Below are 10,068 nucleotides of genomic sequence, written 5' to 3'. Positions count from 1 at the left end.
ATCTGTTAATTCTTCATTGATAACGGGTTAAGAATTGTGATAAAATGTGATGACAGCTCATTGATGGAAATGGTGGGTGGCTCTTAGAAGAGCCTTTGTGTCTTGTGTTGGGGTAATGATGATGATGATGGGGGGATTACTTGGCGCTGGTGTACTTGGTGACGGCCTTGGTGCCCTCGGAGACGGCGTGCTTGGCCAGCTCTCCGGGCAGGAGGAGGCGGACGGCGGTCTGGATCTCCCGGGAGGTGATGGTGCGGCGCTTGTTGTAATGAGCCAGGCGGGAAGCTTCGCCGGCGATGCGCTCGAAGATGTCATTGACGAAGGAGTTCATGATGCCCATGGCCTTGGACGAGATGCCGGTGTCGGGGTGCACCTGCTTGAGCACCTTGTACACGTAGATGGCATAACTCTCCTTCCTGCTCTTCCTCCGCTTCTTGCCGTCCTTCTTCTGGCTCTTGGTCACGGCTTTCTTGGAGCCCTTCTTGGGCGCCGGAGCTGACTTGGCTGGTTCAGGCATGATAAGGGTTAACGATATCTTCTCCGCTCTGTGAAGGAAAAATGTGCTGGAGCCGCCCTCATGTGCTGCTTATATAGGCGTCCTATGCAAATGAGCCTCATCCCTCTCCTCACTCTTCTATTGGAGGATTCAGTCATGTGATGGGGAAGGACGTCATGCTTTCTTTCCTCCTCTACAGATTGGTTTAGAGACAAGTCAGGACACTATTGGCTGGATTCAAAGGTTACCAATCACAGCGTGTGACGTCAGAACACTGAGTGTATAAATGAAGGGGAGTGGAGGTGGAGTGCCATTCTTAAGTGAATATCCCAATCATCCAGTGACAATGTCAGGACGCGGCAAACAAGGAGGCAAGGTTCGGGCTAAGGCCAAGACCCGATCATCCCGGGCTGGTCTGCAGTTCCCAGTCGGTCGTGTTCACCGCCTGCTCAGGAAGGGCAACTATGCCGAGCGGGTCGGGGCCGGAGCTCCCGTCTATCTGGCCGCCGTGCTCGAGTATCTGACGGCTGAGATCCTGGAGCTGGCCGGCAACGCCGCCCGCGACAACAAGAAGACCCGCATCATCCCCCGACACCTCCAGCTGGCTGTCCGCAACGACGAGGAGCTCAACAAGCTGCTGGGCGGAGTCACCATCGCCCAGGGAGGAGTCCTGCCCAACATCCAGGCCGTGCTGCTGCCCAAGAAGACCGAGAGCCACAAGGCCGCCAAATCCAAGTAATCATCCCGACAATTCCTCCACCTCTATTACCCAACACAACGGCTCTTTTCAGAGCCACCCACCTCTCCATACAAAGAGCCCGACATACATTGTTTTGTTGCCTAGTCTCCAATGTTTTTAATGTGATTCATCGTTCACTCTAATAGCAAACACTTTGTATTCTTCTTCACACTTTTTACAGGTCAGTAGTAAAGTAGGAAGATTCAGCCGCATTATACCTCTCCATACAAAGACACACATACATTGTTATCGGGGATCTGATTGTATGTTCTATTTGCAGTTATTTCATGGTAGTTTATAGAACAAAGTGATCTGATTACAGGGAAGGATCTTCATTGCTCTCCTTTAGTTCTGATGGATGATTCGATTTCATTCAATACCAAACAAGAATCCTTCCAACTGAAAAGGAACACAGATCTCCTCAACTCCTTCATCAGAGGAAGACAGACTTCTGAAGGAATCTGCAAGAACTGTGATTGGCTCAACTTTCTAATTTCTTCCTACAAATTGATCTCAGGAATTCAATAGACCGTTACAGTCATCTCTGATCCACTTAGCCGACCCTTCCGGGGACATTGATCAACGGCCCCCTTCATTTCAGGGGAATTATTTACCAAGAATAACAAAAATACGTTGGAAATTATACTTTCCAAATTGTGTTTTGGTTTGACATCCGAATACAGAATTCGCCCTGCTATAGAGATGAATGGAAAGTCTACTGAACAAGTGTTTTCTGGGCGGGAAACCGAGATCTCGGAATTCATTTCTTTGTAGTCCTCGTAAGAAGACTGTATTTTCTGGCTGGTGCAGGAACCGCCCACAGCTGTGATTGGCTCAGATTTCAAATTTGCCCGCCTGAATTGTGTAGATCGTTACAGATAAATATTCATCTCTCTTATACCGCCAAATCCGACACCGAGGAGTTGATCAGACGAGACATTTATCGGAGAAATATGAATAGCACGCTAATTTTCATTAGTCCGCAATAATTAGGAAAGGATTTTGTTTGTTATTGAACCATGAGAAAACACTTCTATATGTTCTTAGAATCCAGGATCTCACCACTGCTACACACAGAATATGATAGAGAAATGTCTTCTATTATAGATCTCTTCTTTTTTTATAGCATGGGAAATGAAGTCATGATCACATACAGATCTAATCATGAAATCTTCATGTTACTGCCTGATATCTATATATTTTTTTTCTCTTTCAGACGTTTATCAGTGAAAGATGGTTCTCATATCACAACCAGAATATGTATACAAAGAAATGTGAAATAAATAGTAGTAACCATGACACAGCTAAATATGTACAATGAATGCAAAAAAAAAGAGCCCTTTCCAACTATATCTAGCGCTTATGGATTGGTAAAATAGGAATCAGATATATCTTGGTCATTTATTGATTACTAATCATCTATTAGGGTAAAAAGCCGCTACTATATACAACTACCAAAGGTAGGTATTCTTAAACATATAATAAAATACACAAAAATACAGCGCTAAAAGTATCAAACAATATCAAATTGTGTGCATTGATGGAACCAATTATTATCCTAATTGTGCTATTGGTTGATGCTTTTTTGTGTGCTTTATTATATTTAATGAATAAAGTAAATATTTCACGTCTGAACTGAAGAGCCGGATCAATTTTCTCTTTGTAATACTCAATCTGCCAAAGGTTTAGAAGGTCCCAAGAATGTGAAATTCTCTGCCGAATACTAATATGTTGTGGCCCCGCCCCTTTCCAGTAGTCTCCTATCAGGTCCGCCAGGCTTAAAACAGGGAAGACGGCGTATTTCTATATATGCTTCTTTATCAGAGTAATATTTTATAAACATGACATTATTATTGACAAATTAGTATCTGGTGGTTGTGGTTTCTGCTAAGGAGGGTCAAAAATATATATATTTTCGTTGTAATCTCCAAGGAATATCTAGAAAACTGTTGAGAAGCAAGAATATATTTGTCTTCTCTATTTTTCAGAACCGCAGAATGTTTAGGAGCCGACATGGAAAAACAAATCTATTCTGTGTAATGAATGGTTGTGACTCCGCCTTTTCTCAGGATGTTTTCCATCAGGTCCGCAAAGTCTCTATAAAAGGAGGGCGGGCAATCAGTCAATTTCAGTTCTTCTGAGTAACAGAGAAGAGTCGCCATGTCTGGTCGCGGTAAAGGAGGGAAGGGTCTGGGGAAAGGAGGCGCTAAGCGGCACAGGAAGGTGCTCCGGGACAACATCCAGGGCATCACCAAGCCCGCCATCCGACGTTTGGCCCGCAGAGGGGGTGTCAAGCGCATCTCCGGACTCATCTATGAGGAGACCCGCGGAGTGCTCAAAGTCTTCCTGGAGAATGTCATCCGCGATGCCGTCACCTACACCGAGCACGCCAAGAGGAAGACCGTTACCGCCATGGATGTCGTCTATGCTCTCAAACGCCAGGGCCGCACTCTCTACGGATTCGGAGGCTAAACCCTCATAGACCCCCCCCTACTACCCACTTCATCTACACAAAGGCCCTTCTCAGGGCCACCCACCTTCTCATCCAAAGGGCTGTCTATATCATTATCTGTACTTTTCTCCCGGAGTTATACGATTCTAGCATAAATGTGGCAAAGAAAGTTATTTTTAGTCGTGTATACAATCCGGTTGTACAATGTTATTTGTTTTGTTTTTTTCCAAAAAATAGAACTGAAAGGCTTAGACGAGATTGCAGTGTGTGGCCAGTACTTCGAATGTCAAATTTCGAGTATATAATCAAGTGTCTGCGGGAGTAAATCTCTAATATACATTATGTTGGACCTCAATGTCACTATAGTTCCAGATGTAATAGAGCTATAGAATACTAAATGTTTTGGATTCTATGGAGAAAGACGTACACATAACAGGAGACGTTGTAATTCCCCAAGTAAGAGAAATGATCAGTGCACATTTGATTGTATAGAAATCGTCCATTCATCTATTTCCTGCTCAGATCCGGTGCAATGATCGCTCTGCTTCTCTGGATGGAACGTGATGGGAAATGTAAACGTTCAAACTGATATTGTGCCTACCCCAGTTCTGGAAGTTTCTTGAGCAAGAAATAGTATGACTAGAAATGTAAAGAAACAGGGAGTAGAGGGTGCGGAAGGGGTTGAAATTCTGGAGAACTTATTACATGTACCCGACTAGTATATTACACCGATTGGAGGGCACCATTTACAGCTCTTTATGTGAGAAGGTGGATGTCCCCGAGAAGTGCCTTTGTATGACATATAAAGAAGGAGTAGGTGGGTTGAGTTGCCGTCATGTGATTGGCTGATAAGCAATTGAACAACTGTACCTAATAAAGTGGCCGGTGTGTGTGTATATATATATATATATATATATATATATATACACAGACGTAATAGATTACCAAAAAGGCGGTAACGGTATTGTAAAGGAAGAGCATGTATCATTTATATGGTTTAGATCTAATGAAAATCGGATTGTATAGTGTATGCTCAGCTGAAGAACTTCCTTTCCGACATGCTAGAAATGGATATAATTAAATGCAAAACATTCGCGATGAGAGCCCTTTGGATGAGAAGGTGGGTGGCCCTGAGAAGGGCCTTTGTGTAGATGAAGTGGGTAGTAGGGGGTCTATGAGGGTTTAGCCTCCGAATCCGTAGAGAGTGCGGCCCTGGCGTTTGAGAGCATAGACGACATCCATGGCGGTGACGGTCTTCCTCTTGGCGTGCTCGGTGTAGGTGACGGCATCGCGGATGACATTCTCCAGGAAGACTTTGAGCACTCCGCGGGTCTCCTCATAGATGAGTCCGGAGATGCGCTTGACACCCCCTCTGCGGGCCAAACGTCGGATGGCGGGTTTGGTGATGCCCTGGATGTTGTCCCGGAGCACCTTCCTGTGCCGCTTAGCGCCTCCTTTCCCCAGACCCTTCCCTCCTTTACCGCGACCAGACATCTCTATGCTTCGCCGTCAGATACACGACCAGTAAAGAGCCGCCGCCGCCCGGCCTCCTCCTTATATACAGCAGGGGGCGGGAACGGGATGGGAGGTGTGTCTGTGAGGTCACAGAAGCCCCGCCCCATCAGTCTGACCTCACAGCCATTGCTCACTTTGAATTTCCCGCCTAATGATGCTCTTTGTTCTCTAATCAGGAAAAGTCCAACAGGAAGAATAAACTGCCGTGTGTGTGTAGAGAATGTTCTAGAAGCCGATTTTATAGGAATAGATGTTCTGATCTATAATCCCTCATCTGTATTTGTTGGCGGAGCAGACAGATCCTATTCACTAAACAATGATAAAGGAGAAGGGAGATGGTGTGTGTGTGTGTGTGATGTCCATGAACTCCACTGTGATTATTCTATCATCTCCTATACAGAGAAGTGACATTATTTCTGATCACTGCCGGCTATAGAAAGGTCAGAGGATGGAAAGCATTAGAGGAGACTTTCTACTCCCTGTGATGACCATGGATGATCATTACTGGGGGGATGAGTCCATGTCTCTGACGTCATCCGGTATGATCCAAATAGATATCTTTAGTAAAACTTACTCAGATATCGGGACATTCATAGTTGGGGGAAACGTGAACTCAACAAAATAGGACTTGAGCCAAAACATTTACCCCCCCAAAAAAAAACAAACAAAAACAAAACAGTGATAATACCTTTCAATTCTTAGTTACAGATGAATACCTGGGATATGGGCACTCTGAAATGTCCATACAAACATCTACAGAGTATAGACATATAAAGTACTCTTTATCCTATTATCTTCCCTCCCACCTCATATATATCCTGGAATAAACAATTGTCTCTGTTCTCCCGGGAGAATTATCAGTTATTCAACATTACAGAGATGTAGCCTACCAAGTCTTATCAGAGATGTTTTCCTCCATCATTGACACTTGTTGCAGTATCTGATGTTCCCCTTTCAGTCATTCCTCCTGGGCATACATTATAATAGGGGTGCCGCCACTGTATCCTTTCACTGGTGACTTTTCTATCATGTCTACTATATAAAGTCCCCACAATGATGCTCCAATGTGTGATCCTTCAGGCCATACACTACACCATCTCTAATCTCCTATTATCTCTCCAGCAGTAAATTATCTCCGAGAGTCCCGGAACAGATTCCTTGTAATACATTGTATCATTTCTCCACAATCCTCCCAGTGCAGAATGATGGCTCTCTGATCACCTTGTATCCCTTCTACACTGACCATGAGATAGTAGCAGGCACAGCTGCTGCATGTTATCATAGGGGCAAAAAGGCCATTCAGTCCTTCAGTGTACATCCATCCACACAAGGATTTCATGTCATCACTTGAACTGTATCCACATGCTGACAAGGCCTTTTCTGACACGTGTTACTTAGTTGTGTACAAGTAAAAATCAGTATTTTTTGTTAGAAAATTACTAATAAGTGAACCCCCAAACATTATTTAACGATACATACACAATATAGAGAGAGAGAGAGAGAGAGAGAGAGAGAGAGAGAGAGAGAAAGAGGACACAATACAGTTATTCTCTACGGTCTCTGCTATGGCAGTTGTAATTTTTTAATGTCACATGGTTTTTTTGCAGCGTTTTTTTAAACACAATTTTTTGGGAAAAATACACTTTGGTTAATTTAAAAGTCATAATAACCTATACCCTTTTTTTTTTCCTTTTAACTATTTATGAAAAAATGATGTTACGCCCAGTAAATTAGGAAGTGGAATCAGGAAGGCAAACTTTACGATCACATTAAATCTCTTCCCAGATCGCAGCAAGCAATGGGGTTTGATCAAAGAAATGGTGTTTGATTTACTAAGACTGGAGAATGCAAAATATGGGGCAGCTGTGCATTGTAGCCAATCAGCTTCTAACTTCAGCTTGTTCAAATAAACTTGGACAAAAAAAAAAAAAAAAAAAACCTAAAGCTGATTGGCTTCTATGCAAAGCTGCACCAGATTTTGCACTCTCCACTTTTAGTAAATCAACCCCAATGTGTCAGGGTTACACCTTCATCTGGAATAATTTGGGGACATTTTTTTAATGAAGATTGAAGCAGAGCCACTCCATACCTCTGTGTCTCCAGCGGAGTCCATCCTTACATCTGTGTCCCAAGTGGAACCCCTCCTTACATCTGTGTCCCCAGTGGAGCCCCTCCTTACATCTGTGTCTCCAGCGGAGCCCCTCCTTACATCTGTGTCCCCAGCGGAGCCCCTCCTTACATCTGTGTCTCCAGTGGAGCTCCTCCTTACATCTGTGTCTCCAGCGGAGCCCCTCCTTACATCTGTGTCCCCAGCGGAGCCCCTCCTTACATCTGTGTCTCCAGCGGAGCTCCTCCTTACATCTGTGTCCCAGGTGCCCCATATGGAAGGGCCGCCACTGCTCAAGAATCTGCTTGACACTTTTATCCATCCCAAATTCCCAACTAAAGGACTTTGCATATCCAACTCTATAAACTGGTGGGTTTTGTTCTTTGGCTTAACCAGATGACCCCAAAACTACTTCACTTTCCCATATGCAGACCCTAGCCTTCTGATGTAAACTTTGCTGTTTTATGTGGCTCCAAGATGTCTGGGATAAATGCTGCATGTTAAATCTTTCTAAACCACTAACAAGATAAGAGAAGACTACCAAGATATCAGATAAACAGATCTACAGTATGGAGCTTGCTGGAAGGTGTAGTATAGACACACAGCTTTCTCTGTGTGTTCAGTGGAGGGGGGGGGGGGGGGGGCTCCCGTCTCCACTGAACACAAGGGGCTTAGTCCTCACGGAGGTAACCTTTTTATAGCCCGCCGGAAGTGACTTTGTTCCCACACTGAGAACAAAGCACCCGACTGGGCGGATGCTGCTGGGCACGATTGTTTGCACCAAAAAGCAGCTCCAAACCCCACCAATGAAGCGCCGCATCTGCAATATCGTGATTAAAGGACATTCTTTTCAACTTTTTTTTTTTTTCTTAAAGGGTCCGTTTTTTTTTTTTTTTTTTTTTTTTTTTTTTTTAAATTTATGTTTTGTTTTGGTGACTACAGGAGGGGGCATTGCCCGGGCGCCCCCTATGGATGGGCTGCCACTATTTTTTGATTGACCCAGAAAAAATTTCAGCAGTTCTACAGTGGCCCCGACCCATGGCTTTACCTCCTCTGCAGCTTTTTATTTGCTTTGCCAACTATTATCGGAAGTTTATTTGTAACTTCTCGTCTTTGGTCAAGCCCCTGACTGATATTACCAGAAAGGACGGTAACCCACAGAGTTGGTCTCCGGAGTCCATTAGGGCCTTTGAGAGTCTCAAGGCTGCTTTTTTTCTGCTCCTGTGTTGGCACATCCTGATCCTACGTTACCTTGTATCCTTGAAGTTGATGCTTCTGAGACTGGAGTTGACGCCCTTCTGTCTCAACTTCCTACCTCTGAGAGTGCTATGCATCCTTGTGGCTACTTTTCCAAGAAATTGCCACCTGCAGAGTGCAATTACAAGATTAGTGACAGAGCTGTTAGTGATCATTTTAGCCCTGAAAGAATGGAGAAATCTCCATGAAGGTACCACTGTGCCGGTTCTCATTCTTACTGACCATAAGAATCTCACATTCTTGTCTGAGGTTGAACGCCTCTTTCCCAGAAGGGCGCAATGGGCTCTTTTCTTGTCTAGTTTCAATTACATTGTCTCATTCTTACCCGCTACTAAGAATGTAAGGGCTGACGCTTTGTCACAACAATTTTCCTCCACTTCCAAAATGGAGTCGGTTCCAGTTCCTGTGATTTCTTTGTGATTGTATTCTGGCTACGGTTCGCACCAGTCTCACTTCTCCTTTGGGTGACAAAATTCTTGCTGCTCAGGTCCATGCTCCTCCTGAGAAACCTTGTGACCGCTGCTTTGTCCCAGAGAGTCTCTGTACTGCCGTGCTCTAGACTTACCATTCTCCCAAGGCTGCTGGCTACCCTGGGAAGAATCAACTCTTTTGGGCCATTTCATAACAATGCTGGTGGTCTAGTCTACGTGCTGATGCAATCCCCTTCGTAGCTGCCTGTTCCGTGTGTGCTTAGCTTAAGACTCCACGACACCTTCCAGTGGGCCTCCTACAACCCATACCCAATGGAGAGAGGAGTCAGGACCTGGACCCACATGTCTATGGATTTCATTGTGGCATTACCCAACTCCCAGGGAAACACAGTTATTCTTATGGTGGTTGACCGGTTCTCGAAAACGTCCCATTGTATTCCACTTAAGAAGTTGCCCACTTCTAAGGAACTGGCTTCCATTTTTGCTTGTGAGATTTTTCGCTTACATGGGCTACCCAAGGTGATTGTCTCAGACAGGGTTAGTCAGTTTGCTGTGGTAATTCAGCTTGCTTTCTCCTCTGCGTATCACCTGCAGTCTAATGAGGCCGCAGAATGAGCCAACCAGTCCTTGGAGCAATTCCTACGTTGCTATATTTCTGACCATCATAACAACTGGTCAGACCTCTTACCGTGGGCGGAGTTTGCTCACAATAGTGCCTTGAATTCTGCTTCCCGATTGTCAATGTTTATGGCAAACTATGGTTTCCAACCTTCCCTGTTGTCTGACTCACTTGTTCCGCAGAGTATTCCTGTGTTAGAGGAGCATCTCCGTGGTCTTTGTTCCACTTGGGCACAAGTCCAGGAGGCTTTGCAACATGCTAATGACAGGTAAAGACTCCATGCTGACCGCAGACAATTTCCAGTGCCTTCCTACCAGGTTAGGGACAGGGTCTGGCTGTCATCTCGCAACCTCCGACTTTGTGTTACCTCTCTGAAGTTCATATCTCGGTTTATTGGGCCTTTCCGTATTCTTCGCAGGATTAACCCAGTGGCTTATGCATTAGAACTTCCT

At 44.7% G+C, this 10,068-nt stretch overlaps 2 protein-coding genes across 2 annotated transcripts; one reads left to right on the top strand and one right to left on the bottom strand.

Annotated features, from left to right (window-relative positions):
* The first annotated feature begins 3,369 nt into the window (after positions 1–3,369).
* On the top strand, positions 3,370–4,405 carry LOC141129641 (histone H4). The gene has a single exon (XM_073617735.1). It carries the CDS (start codon positions 3,396–3,398, stop codon positions 3,705–3,707), a length of 312 nt encoding a protein of 103 aa, XP_073473836.1. The 5' UTR covers positions 3,370–3,395; the 3' UTR covers positions 3,708–4,405.
* Positions 4,406–4,805: 400 nt separating this feature from the next.
* LOC141129640 (histone H4) lies at positions 4,806–5,199 on the bottom strand. Its single transcript, XM_073617734.1, has one exon. The coding sequence runs from the start codon at positions 5,179–5,181 to the stop codon at positions 4,870–4,872; it is 312 nt and encodes a 103-aa protein (XP_073473835.1). The 5' UTR covers positions 5,182–5,199; the 3' UTR covers positions 4,806–4,869.
* Positions 5,200–10,068: the final 4,869 nt, after the last annotated feature.

The sequence above is a fragment of the Aquarana catesbeiana genome, linkage group LG02 (assembly GCF_042186555.1).
Source record: "Aquarana catesbeiana isolate 2022-GZ linkage group LG02, ASM4218655v1, whole genome shotgun sequence".
NCBI lineage: Eukaryota > Metazoa > Chordata > Amphibia > Anura > Ranidae > Aquarana > Aquarana catesbeiana.
This window is presented reverse-complemented; position numbering and strand designations above follow the sequence as displayed.

Bases quoted from the DNA above. Each gene is read 5' to 3' on its own strand.
- LOC141129641 (XM_073617735.1), top strand. From the start codon at position 3,396: ATGTCTGGTCGCGGTAAAGGAGGGAAGGGTCTGGGGAAAGGAGGCGCT.
- LOC141129640 (XM_073617734.1), bottom strand. From the start codon at position 5,181: ATGTCTGGTCGCGGTAAAGGAGGGAAGGGTCTGGGGAAAGGAGGCGCT.